Below are 20,780 nucleotides of genomic sequence, written 5' to 3'. Positions count from 1 at the left end.
TGCCCAGGGAAGTGGTTGAGTCACCATCCCTGGAGGTATTTAAAAGACGTGTAGATGTGGTGCTTGCGGACATGGTTTAGTAGTGGCCTTAGCAGTGTTAGGTTAATGGTTGGACTCGATGATCTTAAAGGTCTTTTCCAACCTAAATGATTCTATGGCTCAAACTGAAACCTTCGTTAGGGATAAATGACCACCATTAACTTCAGTTGCACAAACTTCAGTTGCACAAACTGACATCTTCTAGTGCTTAACTCACAATATGTAAGAGGTGAAGAGGAAAATTCCTTAGGAATAGTGAAAGGGAGGATTAAGGCTATCCTTCAGTCTGTAACCTTGATAATAACTGAAATATTTGAAGCAGTGAGTGAGAAAATTTCAAAGTTTGAATTAAACACAGTGAAATAATCAACTTACTATTTAGGACTTTCTTAGGAGTCCTTCTACTTTATGACAAGTTTAGTTTAGGACTTCTAGTTTAATTTAGGACTCCTAAACTCAATGAAAGGCAGAAGTGACTCCATACGACAGGTTGTTAAATTTAGGCTTTTCTGGGTAATTCTGAAGGCTTGAGTATGTGTTGCATAAGAGCCCAGCTTATTCTCTGATGACTACTGACTAGATTTTTGAAAAAAATTCCAAGTGGTCAAAATAAAAATGTCTGCAGTAAATAATTCTACTTGATGTCCAATCTCATAGCAATAGCAAGAAGAAAGAAAAAAAAAAGTTAATTTCCTGAAACATCATGTTTGAGTGTTTTCAAAATGAAGAAATCAACTCCTGAGATAGGAAAGTTATTTCATGTAGTTTCATGTGTATGTGGTTGGGTCAAACACAGTAGCCATGTTTTTTGCTCACTAAAATTATAGTATTCCTGCACTTGGTATTGCAGCTATGCAATAATTTCCATGTGCAGCAGTTACAGAGTCCCTGTTTATACATGAGCAGAAATGCGATCCTACACCTTTCAAATGCAAACAAAAATAGTATCTGTGTATAAATTTTAGTTATAATGTGATTTTGCTTCTGGATGTATCTTTTTCTTTTTTTTTTTTTTTTTATTTAAAAGGTCTCATTGGCTACATTTGGAGTCTTCTTTTATCTGGACAAAAAGAATGTTTTAACAGCAACTAAAGTTTTTACATCTATTTCTTTAACATTTTGCGACTGCCTTTGTTTGATTTACCATCTGTGATCTCTGCTGTAGCCCAGGTAAACATATTATGAACAAGCGCTTTAAAAGGCTGATGTTTATACTCGGTCACGTTTCATCTATTTCTAGGCGTGATTAAGTAATTTAATTATTTTAAGTTACATTTTATTAAGATGAAACTGCACAGTATTTGTATGGAATGAGAAGCATGCAGGCTGTTTAAACGATGTCTCAGTCATTTAAATAGAATGAAAATTGGGTAGCACACCTAATTGTGACTGAGATTTCTGTTTCTTGCATTTGTTCTTTCAGTGGACTAGACTCAATTTCTGGTCATACTCTCTCATCTTCTTCATAGTCCACCAAAGATAAAGTATGAACAATTTGGGCAGCACATGTTTAAATTACTCAGCCATTGTTATATACTGGAGTCCGTGATACCAAGTAGGGGAGACCCATTGTGGACTCTATAATACTGTTTTTGTCAAGTCACCACTGAAGGAATTAAAGAAAAAATGGAGTAGAGCTGCTGAGGGTACCGTATCAGCCACCTTCAGTCCTAATGGTACACCAGGTTACCATGTGAGCTGGGAACTTCTAACTTTTAAGACTCTATTATGGGTATATTATATGAGCTGCTCATGAATGTACTCTGTCACAGCTTGTACACAACTCAGCTTTTTGTAAGGAAGGGGACCACTGTGAGCAGATGCTCATCCTGATTTGATTTCATTTATGGTTAGCATACTGTAAGATCAAAACCTTTTCTTTTCCTAAGGTTTACTTCTAATAGCTTAAAAATTAGCACAAATGTTAAGTTCATCTTACTTTGTTGCAGCACAGTGATGGACATCTCATGATGCACTCACAGTAAAACGTTGTCTTTCTTCATTATAAGAAGAGAGAGTTATTCTGTGCGATTTCTTTAAAAAAAAAAAAAAAAAGCTAGTGTTTTCACCGCAGGTTTATGAAAACAAACTAATTGAGTAAGAGGAACCAGACATTCAAGGATTAACTATATATTCTAACATTGGATAGGTCAAGCATGCTCTGTTACTTTATAACTACCAAGCAGTAGATCCTCAGGAAAAAAATACACATTTTTGTGACTTTAGATTGTTTAGTACTTCAAGAAAAAAATTTTATATACCTGAACACCTTTTTTGTCTATCTTCAAATAAGACAAGGAATATGTCTTTCCATATTATCTAGAACTTTTTAAATATTATTTAAAAATTTAGGGAGTACAGGCATGTTATAAACATTACATATATATATATATGTTCATCTTGCAGACCAAAGTTTCTCTGAGCCGTTTAGAGGATTTTCTGTGTGCTGAGGATCTTAACCCTGAGGATGTCAATACAAACTACAGTGGAAGTAAGCAGCAGTTACTGATTTTTAATTGGTCATGAGTTTATATGGGTGATCATTAAGAAACTCAACTGAGGGGATGGATTAGCAACTCTGTGCTCATTTTTCTTTACTACAACAGATCATGCTGTTGGGTTTATTGGTGCTTCTTTCCGCTGGGAAAAAAATGACCTGCCAGTCTTAAAGAAGTAAGATATTTTTAAACTATTTTTATGAGCTTCTTTGGCAGAATGTGATGTCTGTAGAGAACTTGTTCAGGTTTAGTGTATTCTGATTCAGACTAGTTCATGATGTTACGTACCAAAAAGAACATAAGTTATTGTTCCGGAGTATCCCATGTGATCAGTATGCTATGGAAAGTCAAATCTGACCTGTTCTCCTGATGCTCCAACAGGAACCACATAAAAATGCATGTTCCCCAACATAGCACTGTATAAGTGCTATGGGAAGCCAGTGCTCTTCACTACCTCTTCACTCCCTCTTCACTCTCTCTTCATTTGTTCTTTCCTAACACCTCCCCCCTCAGATCACACAAGGGAGATTTAACTGCAATATCAATTTTTCCTGAATTGCATTTTGTGGAGCATTAACTGGCAAGATGCCATTTTGTCAGTGTAGCATTTTATATTGCCTAAAAGTAAGCTAGGGTAGTTTATGCAGCCTTGCATTGAATACTGATCTTAAAATTGGGCTGTGGCTTTCATTGCAAAGAACAAACAAACAAAAAGTTTGGTTTTCTGACAGTGGTCTCTTTTGCCTGAAACCACCCCGGTTTTGTCATTTCTTTACAAGGTATTTCTTAGGTGTAAATTCAGCTATGCTTAAACTGCTATGCAATGACCACATTGGAGAGTTAGTAAGCAAATGGAGTAATGAAGCGCTGGAGTGGAATGTAGAACCTATTTGATAAGCTCTATACAGCTGTTAAATTTTACTAAGGCAGCTGAAGAGGCTACAACCCACCCAGTCTAACCATCTCACCACACTATCTATCCTATTCCTCTCAGGGCTGGGGGGATCACTTCCCATAACATGGCATTGAGCATCCACACCTCAGCCACCATAGCCTGCAATATAGTATCCAGCTATGAGCTGCCTTCAGCATCACATACAGACTTCATTAAAGTCTGGTATAGTCCCTGGGTACAGTCTTTCTCTACCTCATTTGTGCTCCAAGCTCCATTCTGAAGGGACTATGCTTATCTTAGCATAAGGCCTTCAAATCAGAACACAGTTAGATCCAGGTAGCATAGCGTACAGATACAGCAAGTGGCTCTCCTTATATGCTGAAGTTTATGAGTACATATTGTACTTATCTGCATATTTTGCTGTCAGAATTAGGAAGGGCAGCTTTTATTTACCCAAACAGCTATTTTTTTGCTTAAGAGGGATCACGCATTGGCTACAGTAGATGCTACATGAGAAGTCTAGCAGTTGATTGTCAGAGTAAGATGAAACATGAACCACAGGCCTGAGAAGAATAAGATAAGACTACTTATTGGTTAGACTGTCTCCCATTTGATTTTATTGTGACCGGATGAAAGCACAACCTCTTAACTTGCAAATACATTTATACTTAAAGTCATTACTGGAAGTTTCTGAACAGTACATAGTCAAAAGACGTGCAAACTGAAGTACTAATTTCTCATCGTTCTGAGGGTAAAATAGAGTATTTCTTTCTTACAGTGACCACAACCTATACATGATGGAGTATTTACAAAGAGGATAACTAATTTGTTTTCCTCAATATTTCCAGCTTGAGTGTCAGCATTCCTGAAGGCTCTTTAGTTGCTGTTGTGGGACGGGTTGGATCTGGAAAGTCATCTTTCCTTTCTGCTGTTCTTGGAGAAATGGAGAAACTTGAAGGAACAGTTCAGAGAAAAGTAAGATTGTCTGTCCGTGTCCCCCTGCCCTGTCCACTCCTCAATACCTAAATTAAGCAGAATTGCTTTTGAAAGTGCAGTTTTTCCTCCTCAACTATTTATGGTTGTAGAAATACTGGCAAGGGTAGCTTCAGCTTCTTAAATCTTAAAAGTAACACAGTGACACTTTGTTAACAGTGTAACAATTTCTCTTTTTTTTTCAACCTAAGTGATTGCAAAGCTGTTTTCATTTTTTTTTATAATCTATATAATTCAGTGCAAAAATCATGAATGTCTAAGTCATATATTGAGCCTAAACATCTAATGGTTGCTGGTTTTAAACAGCTGTACAAACATGACGCACTTGGAGTGGTTATAAACTGTTGTAGAAGATGGTCAACTTTCTTGCAATGGCTTATGGGTAGAGAAGATACAGGATATGGAAAGAGAGGCAAAAGCTGAACTTTAGGCAGAGATAGAATTAAGGTGCTGGCTCTCCTAGTGATAGGAAACCCTGTAGCTTAACTTGTCTTGTAGTTACACAGAGCAATGAAAGTCCCCATCACAGAATAGAGTTTAGGGAAGTTTTTTATAGGTTATAGATATGGAGGAAGTTAACTTCTGATGGCAGACTACAGTGCTTGAGCCAATAAATATCAATGGATAAACACGATATCGGTTAATCTGGTTGCAAGTGTATGTGACAATGTTAAAGAAGTGTCTCAGCCTTGAAAATATGTGTTGAAAAAGAATCCACTCCTGTGGAAATCTAGTACAGTTGCTGTTGGGGGGTAGGGGAAGAATATGAAGTTGAGGTGTTCTGAATCTGAGAATTAATGGGAAAAAGATCAGCTCTGTAGAATCTAATAAGGAAGGCATATACCCAACAAGTGTGTCTATACTATCAATTTGTTGTAAAATTAGTAGATTTTCACAGGACATGTAGCTTAATGTAAGAAAAAATCTAAGAGCATTTCCAGTTATCATTCCTGTCCTGTTACCTTAATTTCTAATGGCTGACACACTCCACAGCATGTTATGTAATAATACAATCAAACTGTATTTTGATATATACCTGATACAGAACCATTTTTCTGCATATAAATCTTACAGTGGATGCCTGTTTCTCACTGAGATCTTTCCCTGAAAGACTGCTCAGTGTATGTCCCAGCTCTGTCAGTTTTATTCAAAGTATGTGCTCTTATAATAATTGTAGGCAAGCTGTTATACAGGAATATACAACAGATTGTTTTTATTACCTGACTTAGTAAAAATTTTAACAGTTTAGTAATGCCTAAGTTTGGGAGTAATTACTGGTTACTTTGAGGTAAAGCTGGAATTTCAAATGTGTTTTTAAACGCTATTTTTGATGTTCAGAAAGCCCAAGTGAAAAAATTGTTTCCAATTCTTTTTAGGGTTCAGTGGCATATGTTTCTCAGCAGGCTTGGACTCAAAATGACAGTTTACAGGAAAATATTCTCTTTGGTGCAAATCTAAATAAGCCATACTACGAACTTGTTTTAGAGTCTTGTGCTTTACTGCCAGATTTGGAACAGTTACCAAATGGAGACCAAACAGAGATTGGAGAAAGGGTGAGAATTTGAGGTGTCAGAAATTATGCAGTAATTTAAGTTATGGCTTTTATGTTTTTATAATTTACATTGATGACTAAGCAGTGCTCAGCCAAGTACATCTAGCCCATCTCCCTAATTAGTTTATTTACTATGAACTTAACTTTTATTTAAGCTCTGAATTCTTATTAATTTTTAAAATGGCTCTTTTCTATATGGAAGTTTGTCAGCCCTGTTCTTTTCTCCAGGGGTTTCCTCTATACTGTAAAAATGCCTGTATGACAGTAAATAAAAGTTATTTTTTAATTTTCCGAAGTACCTTGCATTTGCCAATTTTGGGGTGGGAATTAATCAACAGAGCCCAAACTTTACTCTATTTACTTGAAAATCCAAATGTTACCTTTCTATTTTCATATCTAGTATAAAATTTACTTTGATTACCTGAAAAAATAATGATGAAACTGAGTGTGATACACTGGTCTTTTTTAGTATTTCATATTTAAATGTGGAATATTTTGGCTTTCTTTTCTTAGGGTGTCAATATAAGTGGAGGGCAGAAGCAGAGAGTGAGTCTTGCTAGAGCTGTGTACAGCAATGCTGACTTGTATCTTCTGGATGACCCACTGTCTGCTGTAGATGTACATGTTGGGAAACATCTTTTTGAGAAGCTAATTGGCCCTTCAGGTCTGCTAAAAAGCAAGGTGAAGTAGGACGGCTTCCTTTCAATTTGTGGATGAACTGCTTTGTACAATACAACAGACACAGTAAAAGTCCCAGTCATTCTGCAAAAGCTCATCTCTTGCCCAGTGTGTTGATGAAAATTATTCTGAATAAAGAGGCTAAATAAAAAGCACAGCTGATTGTGCCAATTTGAAGCCTATTGGGTAGACAGGACAGACCGAAAAAAAGATTGAGACATGGCCTGACCTGGGAGTCTGAAAGATTCATGTAATATTTGCTCATTTCTTCTTTACTGGCAGTTTTTGAGGAGTGCTGTGATCTGCATATAGAAGGCAGGGTGGAGCCCTTTGTGGTCGCTCTTGATGCCTCACTGCAGTAAATAGGTTATAGCCAGTATAGGTTATAGAAAGAAAGGCTTCCTATTGAACAAAGAAATTCCAAGGGGAAAGTGCAATCAGAAGGAATAGACTTTCCCATTTTAAAACTGTTCATGTGGGAAGGTAAGATAGCTTGTAAAAAAGCTCTCCTCAGTACTCTCCTCTGTACCATTCTGTACTCCTCTCAGTACAGAATAATCTGTACAAATTTGTGCAGATTATTCCCACTGTCTGATGCCTGTAAAACACATGTATTACTATGAAATACTTACTATTATGAATATGTTACTTACTATAAAGTATATGTTTTTCACTTTCCCAGTCTCCCTTCTCCCTTTTCTTAATTTACTTGCTCCGTGGGTTGTAAGTGTTTGGCAGAAGCAAGAACTCTAGTAATGGTAGACTTGTAAGCAGATTTTAATATTGAGACTATCAAACTACTACAAAATTCATGTAGTATATTAAAAGCTGTAGTATCTACCTCTTCTCTTTTCAACCTAATCTAAACCATTCCTGAGCAGAAGATACACATTAAGAAACAGGTAAGTACAAGTAATAGCAAGTAGCTATAAGCATAAAGTTTGACATTACAATCAGCAATTAAGAGAGTAATGTAGTAAAGTAGGCAATAAATAACAATAATAATAAAGTAGACAAATGAGCAAAATTCCAGAAAATAATCCATTATATCATTTGAGCTATCAAAATATAATCTCTACTTTTAATATATGCTTTGTATTTATATGGTAAAATGGAAAACATTGTGTTTCAGACTCGTATATTGGTGACCCATAACCTAACGCTCCTGCCTCACACTGATCTTATAATAATAATGGAAGAGGGCAGAATAAGTCAAATGGGGACCTACCAAGAACTCATTTCAAAGAGAGCTAATTTTCCTGACCTTATTCAAGTCTTCAGTGCAGAGCATACAAATGAAGAGACAACCCTAATGGAAGGTGAGATTTGTATACTGTGGTTGCTTAATGTTTTATTTCCTTTTCATTCAAGCATCTCAAAATATTCCTCCTCCACTTCCTAGAAACGAATAGAATAATTGCTGGAAAATGTAAAGCATTCCTGTCTACGTTTTGGTATAGCACTATAGGTTATAAACTGAAAAAAATTCGGGCTTTAATGTCTTGAGATCAGATGGTTTACTCTTTCAACTAATGAATGAATGATAAAGCTGCCTTATGCAGTTGTTTTCTATTTTTACATACTGTATTATCTCTGATTCTGCTAAGGATTTATCACCCAATAAATAACTTACAAACATTTCAAATTAATCTTGCAGTGTCAATGATTATGTCCTGTTTTATATTGGATGCTTCGCATTTCCATCACCTTAGACTGCTGTAATCATGGAGCACAGTAGAAGGAGTAGGAGAATATGGTCCATTTGCAGGAGAAAAAAAAAAAAGAAACTTTTAATACTCTTATGAAATACTTCCAGCCAACAAGTAGACAGCATATATAAACAAGTACTGCAGGTATCTTAAAAAAGCATACGTACAAATCATTCACATGGATTGGGACTCAACTTCCTTCTGTACCCGAGTTGTTCGATGTGTGCTCCTTAGAGTTGTGGGAAAGAAATAGGTTCATTGACAATGCAGTCTGTTTGACCTGTTTTCATCATGTACTTCAGGAGGAGATTAATTGTAGTTATTTAATTTTGAGACAAGGAATCTCTCCACATGACACAGAAGAGTCCTATGACAGATAAGTAACTGCAGATGTTTATAATGCTGGTTTCCAGTTAGCTTAGTAACTTTAAATTGAGCCTGGAGTAAGTACAATGCACAGTCTGGTGGGCTTATTAATTCAGGCCCTATACTGGAGCCAGCACTCTCAAATATTTGCTGGGTTTTGACAGGGAAGAGTGGAAAGACAGAACAGCAAATTTGCAAAAGGCAGTAGTGGGCAGTCTTGAGTTAGCTGTGTTGGGATGAAAGGGTGAGGTAGTCATGTAAGGAAATATGTATTATTCATGAAGGGTAATAAAGAGAGGGAAGGGGAACCAAAGTAATGAGGAGAAGAAACAGCATGCGATGTGTTGTGATACAAAATTATACAGCAGAGGTACATTCAGCAGGATGGATGGATGTAGAAAACATATCTTTGTCTTAACAGATCTGTTGACAAAAATAATATCAAATATAAAAAAGAAGAAAAAAAATCCATTCCTGGAAGAAAAAAAGTGTTGACTCCTTTCATTAACACACAAAGATTTGCAGGTATACTAATACTTTCACTAAGCAAGAATGGAATTCTAAAGAGACTCTAGGCTCATGAGGGAGATTGACCTGCTGTCACAGTTCTAGCATTTGGTCATAAATGTGTCTGTCTTGTGTAGCAGCTGTCCCAAGACTAGGTCAACTTAAGGAGTTCTTAATTTAAAGTATCCCCATTCATTATTTTGTCCCTGTTTTTTATTTCTAGCTTCTTGTACTGTACCTGTCTACTCATGGTACAATACTGAAAAGATTTTTCTATTTTTTTTTTCTGTTATAGTGAATTCTTCAAAAGAAGAGGGCCAACTGGGCAGGAGTCTGCAACAAAGAGAACTGCTGAAACATAAAGAGTAAGTATTTAAAATAAACCATTAGCCATTGCTTAACTGATACAATGCTAGAACAACCCTAAGTACTGAAGGCTGTGCTGCTATGCTTCACTGTGTAAACTTGGGTTAAGCCTGAATGCCCATCAGCAGTTGGCTGGATAGCATGTATCTGGAGCTCATCTTCTGGTTTCACTTTATACAAAATAAATCCAGTTAGTATGCTGCATGAGTTCGAGAGGTTCAGTATGAGCTGCTTCACTGTGTGAACCAAAGTACATGAAAGCAGGAATGAAGGGGGCTTTCAGAAGACCAACTGAAGTCACTGATGTGGATGCACCCACAATACCCTGGCAACAGTTTGACTTCTTGGTGTATTAACAGATTGTTTATGCTTTGTTTTTCCCCTGTAACATTGATTTGTCTTTTTCCACCTTTAAGAAAACTTCCGGGCTTTAAAATTGTTGAATGACCTCCTAGATTAATTTGTAAAGCACTGTAGTTGTATATTTGCAGTGGTAGAAGATAGTGCAAAGATGAAGTAGAAGACACTCAACCTAGCAAGTTCAGACAATGCAGGACACTTAAGCTTAACCACCCTGGTCCAGAAGTAGTAGAACTGGATGTGTCAAATTGTAAGCCCTAATCCTGGGCTCAGACAGGGGCTGAGAACCAAGTTGCACCACACTTATATGCCTCAGAAAAGGGTGGTCTTACATCTCTAGCTGACACCTCTGTAGGGCAAGCTCAGTTTTATCTACACATAATTATACAAGAAATGAAAAGGCCATACCTAGTGTTGTCTTCTGACCATAACGTTATTCTAACAACAAAAATAGAACAGCTGAGGACAGTTCATGTCTCCATAGGAAAAATTTACAAGATTTTATAGTATCCATTTTTGCTTAGGAATAAATGGATATATTCTTTGTATGATGATTCACAAGAAGATTTGAAAGTGTTTCTTGTTTGCAGTTCTTCCTTTGATCAATGGAAAATACTCAATAAAGAAAAAGTTGCCACTGCTGGTGTAAGTATTACTAATGGAAAAGGCTTTGACATTTGTTTTTATAAAAATGCATTATTTTGCAGTTGCAGTTTTCTGTTTCTTATTAAGGTTACCTGACATCTCATTACTGAATTTAAAATAAATCTTACAGGTTTTGACCAAATTTTAAGTGTGTAGTCTGAGATTTTCTATTTTGATGATCTGCTACTGGCTGTATTTTCATATTACATCTAGGTCCAGTCTGTTTGCATATTTCAGAAAGAATAAGATTAAAAAAGCTTTTACCTCTGTTAGAAAAACATTCTGTCTTACCGTTAGGAAGTTTAAATACCTGTGTCCTGGAGCAGAGACTAGAAATTTTGCCTGGTAATACTGCTGCAGTATTGTTTTATGTTAGAAACTCACTTTCTGCAGTCTCCATTAAAAAAATACACCACTGCTAAGGAGAGGGAAAAGAACAAGTGAAACAGAGTGTGCAGAAGGTTAAAACTTCCTGGGAAGCTACAGTTTAATTAAAATAAGAATGGGGAGGGTGGAGAGGGGAAGAAGGTATGAGTTTCTAGCAAGGTGGTAGAAATAGGCACTTGAAAACAATGAATTTGCAGAAGAGACAGAAGAGTTTCTGCCAACTAGAGCTCATTTCACTGCAGACCCTGCAGTGAAATCCAAGAATCTGTCATTATTCTGCTCCTACCAGTTCTGCCTTTCAAGTGGCCTAGCTAAGTTTGGTCCCATTAGTCCCCATTCACACCAAGGATGAGAACTTTCTCCTGCTGACACTAATTTCCTTGGCTCCAGTAGCCCAGAGTGGCAGTTCTAAAGTTTCTAGTTCCATTGATGGATAGAGTAAGATTTGCTTCATACAAACTGCCCAGGAATTGTACTGTTGTTTGGTTGGTTGGTTGTTTTGTTTTTATTTGTTTGTTTTGTATAATCTACATAGGTAAGATTTTTTAAGTCTGAGACTGGAAACTGTCACAAGCAAGATTGCCTAGAATATGAATCATTAAAGAGCAGAGTATAGCGGGAGAGGAAACCTTTTTACAGTATGATTTTATATACCTAAGTTACCAGATTTAGTTAAGAAATTCTTTAGATTTATTCTGAATTTAATGTATCCAATTCACATTATATAATATGTATTTGCCTTCACAATGATAATGATTTTAAGAGTAACTCTTTTTAATATGTTCTATTTTTTTAATATATTTAGATGAAAATGTCAGTTGTTTTGAAATACCTCCAAGGCCTTCAACTGGCAATGGATGTGGCTAACTATAGCTGCTTACTTAGGACAAAATGCACTAGCCATTGGACAAAATCTATGGCTTAGCACCTGGACTGCAGAAACAGCAAAAGTTAATGATTTCACAGAATGGAAACAATCACAAATCTATAAACTTCGTATCTATGGGCTTCTGGGATTCATACAAGGCAAGGATGAGCATTTATGACTGTTTTCTCACCATTTGCTAAGTTTGATCTGCCTGAATATGTATTAGTAAAGAAATAATGCTGGTTGTTTCATAAACAGAATGGTATGCAACAAAGTATAATAGTTTAATCTGGGGAGAGGAGAAGAGATATACAGACATGTCAAAGAAAATGCTGTTTAATTTTATGATACTTCTGTGAATTCTTGGAACATCCAAGTGTAACCTAATGAATTTATGTTGGCATCTCAGTGAGGAAGGAAACCTGTGTTCATGTGTAGTGGCATGCTAGCATGAGAGAATTAATTGCAGGAAAAACATACTTATGAAGTAGTAAGATGTATCAACAAAATACAAATATGTACATTTGTAAATCTAAGATATGAAGTGGGACTGTGCTTACTGTGGTAGAAAACATTGACAGAAACAAGCTCCATTTCCTTTCCCTTCCCAACCATTCATACTGTCTTTTAATGTATCCATTCACAAGGTCTTCTCGTTTGCTGCAGTGCTTATGTGCTCACCAGGGGATCCCTGTCTGCTTCTCGGGCATTGCATCATCAGCTGTTAGACAATGTGTTGCACCTTCCTCTTCAGCATTTTGAAACTAATCCAGTTGGTCAGATCATCAATAGATTTACAAAGGTAAGGGGAAAACTCATGTGTATTTTCCATTTTATGAAAATGAAGCTTAAGTGACTACAGATTTAACTCCATTTAGTATTGCTGAAAAATTAAAGATACCAAAGTAAGTGAATGCAATAGCTAGCAATAGAAAGCTGTTTCAGTACATAAAAACTTAAAAAACTGTTTAAAGCTATTTTCTTACAAAATCACCAAAACATGTTATTAGTAGAAGTTGTATAGACCCTGTCCAAGATCATTGGGAGGCCATTACTCAAAGGCCATTCCTGCAGTGCAACAAGTTTACCAGACCTAAATCTGATCTGTTTTAAAAAAAAAAACCCCTATATTTTTCTTCGATAGTATATTGCATATCAGAATCAAATGTTATTGTCAAAACCAATTAATACATTAAATTCACATTCTCAGAGGTATATATACTTAAAGTGAATGTTATTTTCTATTTTTGTAGTGTTTTGGCTTTAATTGGAACCTCTAATACACAAACAAATGTTATTTACTATGACTTTAATACTTCCCACTCTCATCATAACTAGATTGTTGCAATGCATTAACAATTACTGAAAATACAGTGACTGTTCATAGCTGTGTTCTCAAGAATAGACACAAGAGTGATCGCGTGATACACTAAAACATGAGTTGACTTAGGTTTCACTCAAGCCCCTAGTCTTTGGTAGCAATATATTAGAAACTGGGTTTGAAAAAGCTTTACCGTGTACAGTAAGAGATTAATATTAATATTTCAGTACACTTCTAGAATTAATAACAGGAGTATGCAAGAGATAGGATCTGAATTCCTGGCCTTCTTTTCAGTCTGCTATGCTTTACATAAGCTAAATAGTATTGAGTAGCAAAATAGCAAGAGCTGTCTCTTTTTGACGTCACACACTCTGAGCCTGTTCTCTGACATACTATGAGTAGTCTAAAAGCTATTATATCTATTTCACTTTTAGAAAACAATAATAATATATGAATACATTTTGTTACGATATAATCAGGAGGGATCCTACTAATTTTTATTGAAGATACTTTAGTTTGATTCCATTTTTAAAGGATGCTTTCTTGAAGTTTTTAGTGGAATTTACTCACAAAATCTTGATTCTTCTGTGCATTATTACAGGACTTATTTATAGTGGACTTACGTTTCCATTATTACTTACGAACTTGGCTAAATTGTACACTAGATGTTATTGGAACCATTCTAGTTATCACATCTGCCTCACCACTATTCATAGTGGTAGTTATTCCCCTGGGATACTTTTATTTTACTATTCAAGTAAGTGCATTAAGCTTTTATAAGGGTTTCTAGATGTATGTGGGTGAAATATCCAAAGCAGTCAAGGATACAGGCTTAAGTTATTCCTTATTGTGAAAAAAAACCCCAAACATATATATATATATATAAAACATTTGAAATTGCTTTCAGAAAAAATCTTCAGGCTTCTTAAAAGGAAATTGGAACACTTCTTGAATATATCCTGTAATGCTTGGGAACTTCTAACGACTTACGTTTTTCTCTTTGTATTTTCCTTATTCTTAGGAAGATACATTTTTGATATAGATCCCACCAAGAAATTTGATGAAGTTACCTGAAAATATGGGGTGTATATTATAGTGAAAGTTAAAAGTTGAAGGGTAACCCTGAAACAGCAGATGTAAAATAGAACGATGCCTAAAGTACCTGTGCTATTTTTTGTCAAGTGTCAGTTATGCTACTGAGAAACCAAAAAGTAATGTTTCAGAAAGACTAATGGCTACATTCCTGTTTCTTGATGCTCAAAGTATGGTCTATGATTAAAGACCTTAAAAGATTCTTACAATAAGAATATAGAGGAAGGAAAAGAGTGTCTGGAATCAGTCTCTACTAAGGAATTTAAATATAGACATCATTACATTGAAGAAATAAAGGCTGTCTTTCATTTGAGAAAGAAGCGGGACATTCTAATTTGAAAGTTTACGTAGAAGTTTTAGTTGGTTGTTACACACCTCTTGTGGTATAGCACATTTTCTATAGAATTTGGAAATAATGTTCTCTTATTTTAACCTTGCCAGTAATTTATGTATTGCAGTTGTGTCAGCGTTACAATGTTGGTGTGTCCCAAGAGACAGATTTTTTTTTTTCTGTGCTGTTTGTGAATACCTTTTTTTCTGTGTAGACATTTCCAACTTTTTCATATTCAAAATTTACAGGAATTACTTAACAGATTACTTAACTGGAAATAAATATGGCAAATACTTTAAACAATGTAAAAGAAACTGTGGCAACTTAAAATGTCTATTTGTCTGTACTGTTTTATTAGCGGTACTACATAGCGAGTTCACGACAAATTCGACGGCTAGGAGGAGCATCACATTCCCCTGTGATCTCCCACTTCAATGAAACTCTTGCAGGGCGATCAACAATTCGAGCATTTGGCCACCAAGAGAGATTCATTAGAAAAAATAATGATGTTGTGTATGAGAACTTAGTTTACTTCTACAACAGCGTCATCTCCAACAGGTACTTTACAGCAGTTCTACATCTGTGACTGAGCTGAGACACTTGACTGAGCTGAGCTTGAGTCACTCCTTTAGTCGGAGTAAATCCACTGAGAAACAGAAGGACGAGAGCAATTTATCCACCACTATTTGTAATGAAAGCATAGATTATGTCTAAGCACTAGGATGATTTCTTCTTTATGTACCAGAAACTAGCATGTTTATAGAAAATATGCATATGTTGTCTGGGATGAGAATATTAAAAAAAAAAAAAAAAAGTTTACCAATAGGTCATGAGCATGGACTGTGGTACATTTCAACTAACAGTTCCTCTTACAAGTTTATGAACAAATTTATAGTTCAGTAGTTCATGTGGAAGTAGGTCTTGAGAGTGGAATCGTGGGTTTAATGAAATAAGTCCATTTCCTCTCCTTCCTTTGTGATTCAGTTCAATTACAGGCAAAGATTAGCAAGGAGAAGATTTTCAGTTCTGGTTTTCAGTCATATACCTGAATCTTTTCCAGATAGGAAGAGTAGGAAAGCAGTATGAGGAGTGAAGGGAGCACTAGCCAGGAGTTGAGACCTGCATTTTATTTTTAGTGGTGCTACCAGTTCTAGATATGTCATATTCCCTCCCCAGTCCATCTGTAAAATGGGAATGATAGTGCTTATCTCTCTTGTAAAGTGGGTAAATTGCTAATATAACGATCTCAAAGAGTCATTATATTAGCAATATATTCACTATACTATAAAAAATTTGGAGGTAATTCACTTTTTTCTTTGCCTTGATTTACTACAGGTGGCTATCTGTCAGGCTTGAATTTCTGGGAAGTTTAATGGTGTTCTTTGCTGCACTGTTTGTAGTACTAGCTGGAAATACAGTGAGTTCCTCTACAGTGGGTTTATCAATATCCTATGCTCTAAATGTAAGTAATGGTATAAATTTTTTGCTGCTACCACATTGCATATGAAAAGAGAAGAATACATAAATGAAGTTAGGTAGGTGAATATACATGGTGGCATCGATGAAACTAAATCCCATGGGCAGAACAGAGTTTTCCTTTGAATTCCATTAATTCTGGGAAGCTTCACATTAATTATTTTCCACTTCTGAATTTAGATGAAATAATAATTATTCAAACATATTTAAAAATCAAGTTAATGAAACTAGGTATGGTTTATTTTTAAGTATTTTGTTAAACCAAATAAGAACAGGTACAACTATTCTTCATAACTGATTTCTTGTTCACTTACTGAATGTTATGTAGGAATGCTTATGTAGAAGTTGAATAAAATCATCTACTTCGGCATTGTTCTTGTAAAAGTAATATGTGAGAGCCACATTTGAAATATGTCTTGAAGTAAGATAAATTGTATTGATAAGTTGCTAGTTAAAATAAATCTTAAGTATTATGCATACACAAACTGAGCATCCAAGTTTCTTTAATCTTGTGATGCTTAGGAGTCTAGCTGTATCCAGATTCTCACTGTGGTAAGTGCTTCAGAAACACAGCTGACAGATACTAATGAATAGAAATACAAAAAAAATATACAGACAATTACCTGTCATGGCATATCCACATCACCCCCAACTCAAAAGAGTTCCATTTTCTATTATTCAGAGATTGAAGAATCTCCTTTATATCATCCTATACTTGGTGATGACAGTCACAAGTACTGCACAGTTTTTCACCTCCGTCTGATGTCAAATTGACACCATTCTTTATTTAGTTTCATACAGCATCTCAAAACAGTTGACTAAGAATTCTTTTGGCTCACTTTTTTCCTATAGAAGTGGGAATATTTAACCACAGAATTGGTACCATGGAAGTGGTACCAATTCTGTCTGCAGAAGCATTCCCAGTGTTTGAACCCGTCAAATTTGCCAGACATGGTAGACCAAATACATATCTCCATTACAGATTCTTTGTTCTGTATTGCTAGCTTACTTTACCTAGGGAATAGTACAATAATGTACCCACAATATGAGCCGTATATGTTTTTCCTTTCAACATATCACATAATTACTCTGCACTTTCTGTTGATCCTGAAGTAGTTTCAGATTTCTGGAGCTGTTATGTTAGTGAAAATTACAATAGCCATTGGTCAGTCTTAAAAGCAGACAAGAAGTGCTCAGAGGAATGCCAAGATCAGTGATTTTCTAAGTGATAGTTCATTTGGCATTTCATCATTTTCTGTACACTTTTTGGCTTCTGTGATTATTAAATTCAGGGTAAGTTTTGAAATCAGCATGCTGTATTCTAGTAGTCAAATTTTTACATTCTGTGATGCAACTATTTCCCCAGATAATTCAGAGTCTAAATTTTTGGGTGCGTAAAGCATGTGAAATCAAGACCAATGCAGTTTCAGTTGAAAGAGTTTATGAATATGCAAAAATGGATAAAGAGGTGAGCATTCCTCTTGAAATGGTGAGCATTCTTCTTGAATATTTATTTATGTGCATAGAAAATTATTAACTTCGATTGACTTTAATGTTGGTGAGTGGTAATAGGTTACAATTTGTTATTAAATACTTTCTCATTTTTTTAACATTGAGAATAATATGTAGCTTCTTCATTACATTTAGTCATAGCAGTTTTATTCCTATTTTGACTAGTAAATTGCTTGGCATCCTTCTTAGCAATAGATTTTATAGTAAGACTAATGCAGCTACAGCTCAAGTGAACTCTCTTATGCTATGTGCAACCAAAAGGAGCATTTTAAGACGGGAAGAGAGGCCTGTCAGACCCCTAACTGTTAGTCACCTCATTTCTGGAGAGACATTTGTTTCAAGCCAATTTTCTTTGGTTATTGTGCTTTTCTGAAAGTAGTACGCATGTCAAGTACAGAGGCATAAGAGCCTTAGTCTGTCTCGGAAACAAGACTCTCTTCTACCTCTTCATTCTCTTTTACCCTTTCCCCCATGTTTATGTTTTTTAACTTTTTTTCACATCTTTCTGTTGTCTCCTACTCTACTTCTTAAAATGTTTCCCATAAAATATGCATTTTAAATATTTGGGAGATTAGGCATCAGATTAAATTCAATTCCTGTCAGTTGATGGAACAGATACCAGACTATTAGCAACTACCCAGTTAAATGGAGTCTACTTTTTTAAATGAGTGTATAAGATGTTGTTAAAAAAAAAAAAAAACACAAACCAAAACCCCTGAAAAAAACCGTGTGGAATGTTTCTGCCCAGTGTTCATGAGTAGGTTCTCCTTCCCTTATATTGCATTGGAATTATCCTAAAGCTCCAGGGATTTTTAAAGATATATATAATTTTTCTAATGTTTTTATTAACTTGTAACATTTTTACTGTCATATACTGAAATACCAATGGTGTTAATTCCAGGAACCATGGATAATGTCAAAAAGACCACCAGCGGGGTGGCCCGATAGAGGAATAATAGAGTTTGTAAACTACAAGGCTCAGTACAGGAAGGATCTTGGTTTAGCCCTGAATGATGTCTCTTTTCAGACACAGAGTAAAGAGAAGGTACTGTACGTAAGAAGAAATAAATCGGAGGTATAAAATTCTGTTTCCTAACTTTCTGCTTCAAAAGGATTTCATATGAGGAGACTCCAATACTAGATACAGCAAGATGATGTTGAACAGGGAAGATGTTAAGTGGATAAGACTTTAAAGAAAAGACAAATGAGAAAGGGAAAAGTATTTTCTCCTACTATGTAGAAATTCTTATCCCTGTAAGAAACTGAGATAATGTTTTATGAATTTAGCAGTTTTAAGGAAGATCCAAATTTGAAATTAAACCTCTTGTCCACTGTGCTGAATATTTATGTAGAGGAATACGCTGCCAGATTAGTGCTAATCAGCTTTGGGTTTGGGGTCAAGGAACACCAAGTGAGACCTAGTCTGGAGTCATTGGTTTGAGCTGAAGAGTGCTAGACAAAAGGGAGGGGAATGGAAAGGATTGCCACTGAACCAGGCGTAGGCTGTACAGCTTCTGAGGGAGAGCTGTGATTGCAAGTCACGTGTTCCAAAAGTGAGTTTCAGTTTTATCCACCTCTAGGATTGCATGTTGGTGAAAGAAACTGAAGTTTTGAACTGAAAGTTGACACTGAATTCACTAATCATATTTCATATAGAATGTGTAGCATGGAAAGTTATAGCCTTTATCAGAAAACTTTATGTTTCAGGTTGGAATTGTTGGAAGAACAGGAGCTGGTAAATCAACACTCACAAATTGCTTGTTTAGAGTTCTAGAGAGATCTGAAGGCAAAATAATTATTGATGGAATTGATATATCAACTATTGGACTCCATGACCTACGTGGAAATCTTAACATTATTCCACAGGTGAGATGTGTTTTAGAGATAACTTTTTTTTTTTTGACTAACACAAGACACTTTTTTTTTGAGAAATTATAACCCCAAAGTTCACAGGCTGCCAAGAGACAGAGGTATAAAACTCCAATAGAGTTTCAGTGATCTTTGAAAACAGGCTCTGTTATGGCCTATCAGGCTTTAGAATTGGATTTTTGAGAATCTTAGCTATTTCATTAGACAGTAATCTTCAGTACTGCCGGCATAATGCTATCCTGAAAAATGTCACAACTGCATGTTGGCAATTACATGGAAGAAGCCTCAAAACAGGGAGACCACAAGTATGACATCAGGTTTTATTATGCCAGGTTTAGTTTAACAGTCTTAGCTAGAATAACTCATAGAATCATAAAATGGTTTGGGTTGGAAGGGACCTTAAAGATCATCTAGTTCCAAACCCGCTGCCATGGGCAGGGACACCTTCCACTAGACCAGCTTGCTCAAAGCCCCATCCAACCTGGCCTTGAACACTTCCAGGGGTGGAGCATCCACAACTTCTTTAGGAAACATGTTGCAGTGCCTCACCACCCTCACAGTAAATTTTTTTTTTCCTAATATCTAATCTAAATCCACCCTCTTTCAGTTTAAAGCCATTACCCCTCATCCTATCACTACATGCCCTGGTAAAGAGTCCCTCTGACATGCGGAAAACAGACTCCACAATCAGTGAGATTGTAAAGTAGGTATGTTCATTCAGCGCTGGGCCGCACGGGGGGTAGTCCCACCAAAGTCGTGCGCGCCCGACTCGGCAGTTTGTCTCAAGTTTATACGGTCAAGTGTTACATATTCACAATACGCCTATACATATGCATGACCTATCCCCGCTTCATATTAAAATTAGCTCCGAGAGGTCATTTCCATAGCCTCCTCTCAACTGCGCTTGCGCAGTGCCTCTTTATGGTGGTCGTCTGGTGGTCGCAGAGATGAAGATAGATGACTCTTCTTCGTCACCGCTAGTAACCTTTTTTCTTGCGCAGGCACAGTGATTTCTTGGTATTCACCCAAGCTGCAAGACCAGTCTTAGCTGGCTCTTGGGGCCTGCTCCTGCTTCTTATCAGGAGCTGTCTTTACCTCATTGGCTGGTCCTTGGGACTAGCTCTTCTTATCAAAGACTGTCTTTGCCTCAGCTAATTTCAACAATGTAAGCGCTAAACATCATCCTTCATCCCCCTTATTATGTCTACTGAGATTCTTTTGACTCCCCTTGTCTCACCTCTCTGGCTTTCTTGTAGGCCCCCTTTAGGTACTGGAAGGCTGCTACAAGGTCTCCCTGGAGCCTTCTCTTCTCCAGG

At 36.2% G+C, this 20,780-nt stretch overlaps 1 protein-coding gene across 1 annotated transcript in view; it reads left to right on the top strand.

Annotated features, from left to right (window-relative positions):
* Positions 1-20,780, top strand: part of LOC128144991 (multidrug resistance-associated protein 1-like) — a 40,608-nt gene that overhangs the window by 14,586 nt on the left and 5,242 nt on the right. The window contains 19 exon segments of the mRNA XM_052794542.1: positions 1,067-1,145; positions 1,148-1,209; positions 2,446-2,530; positions 2,646-2,712; positions 4,281-4,407; positions 5,802-5,978; positions 6,491-6,658; positions 7,788-7,974; positions 9,533-9,602; positions 10,554-10,608; positions 11,801-11,833; positions 11,835-12,021; positions 12,511-12,665; positions 13,786-13,941; positions 14,966-15,165; positions 15,943-16,069; positions 17,450-17,551; positions 18,497-18,640; positions 19,303-19,461. Of these exon segments, the coding sequence (XP_052650502.1) occupies positions 1,067-1,145; positions 1,148-1,209; positions 2,446-2,530; positions 2,646-2,712; positions 4,281-4,407; positions 5,802-5,978; positions 6,491-6,658; positions 7,788-7,974; positions 9,533-9,602; positions 10,554-10,608; positions 11,801-11,833; positions 11,835-12,021; positions 12,511-12,665; positions 13,786-13,941; positions 14,966-15,165; positions 15,943-16,069; positions 17,450-17,551; positions 18,497-18,640; positions 19,303-19,461 (2,340 nt within the window).

The sequence above is a fragment of the Harpia harpyja genome, chromosome 8 (assembly GCF_026419915.1).
Source record: "Harpia harpyja isolate bHarHar1 chromosome 8, bHarHar1 primary haplotype, whole genome shotgun sequence".
Classification (NCBI taxonomy): Eukaryota; Metazoa; Chordata; class Aves; order Accipitriformes; family Accipitridae; genus Harpia; species Harpia harpyja.
The sequence above is the reverse complement of the archived record's forward strand: the minus strand, read 5'-3'. Positions and strand labels throughout refer to the sequence as shown.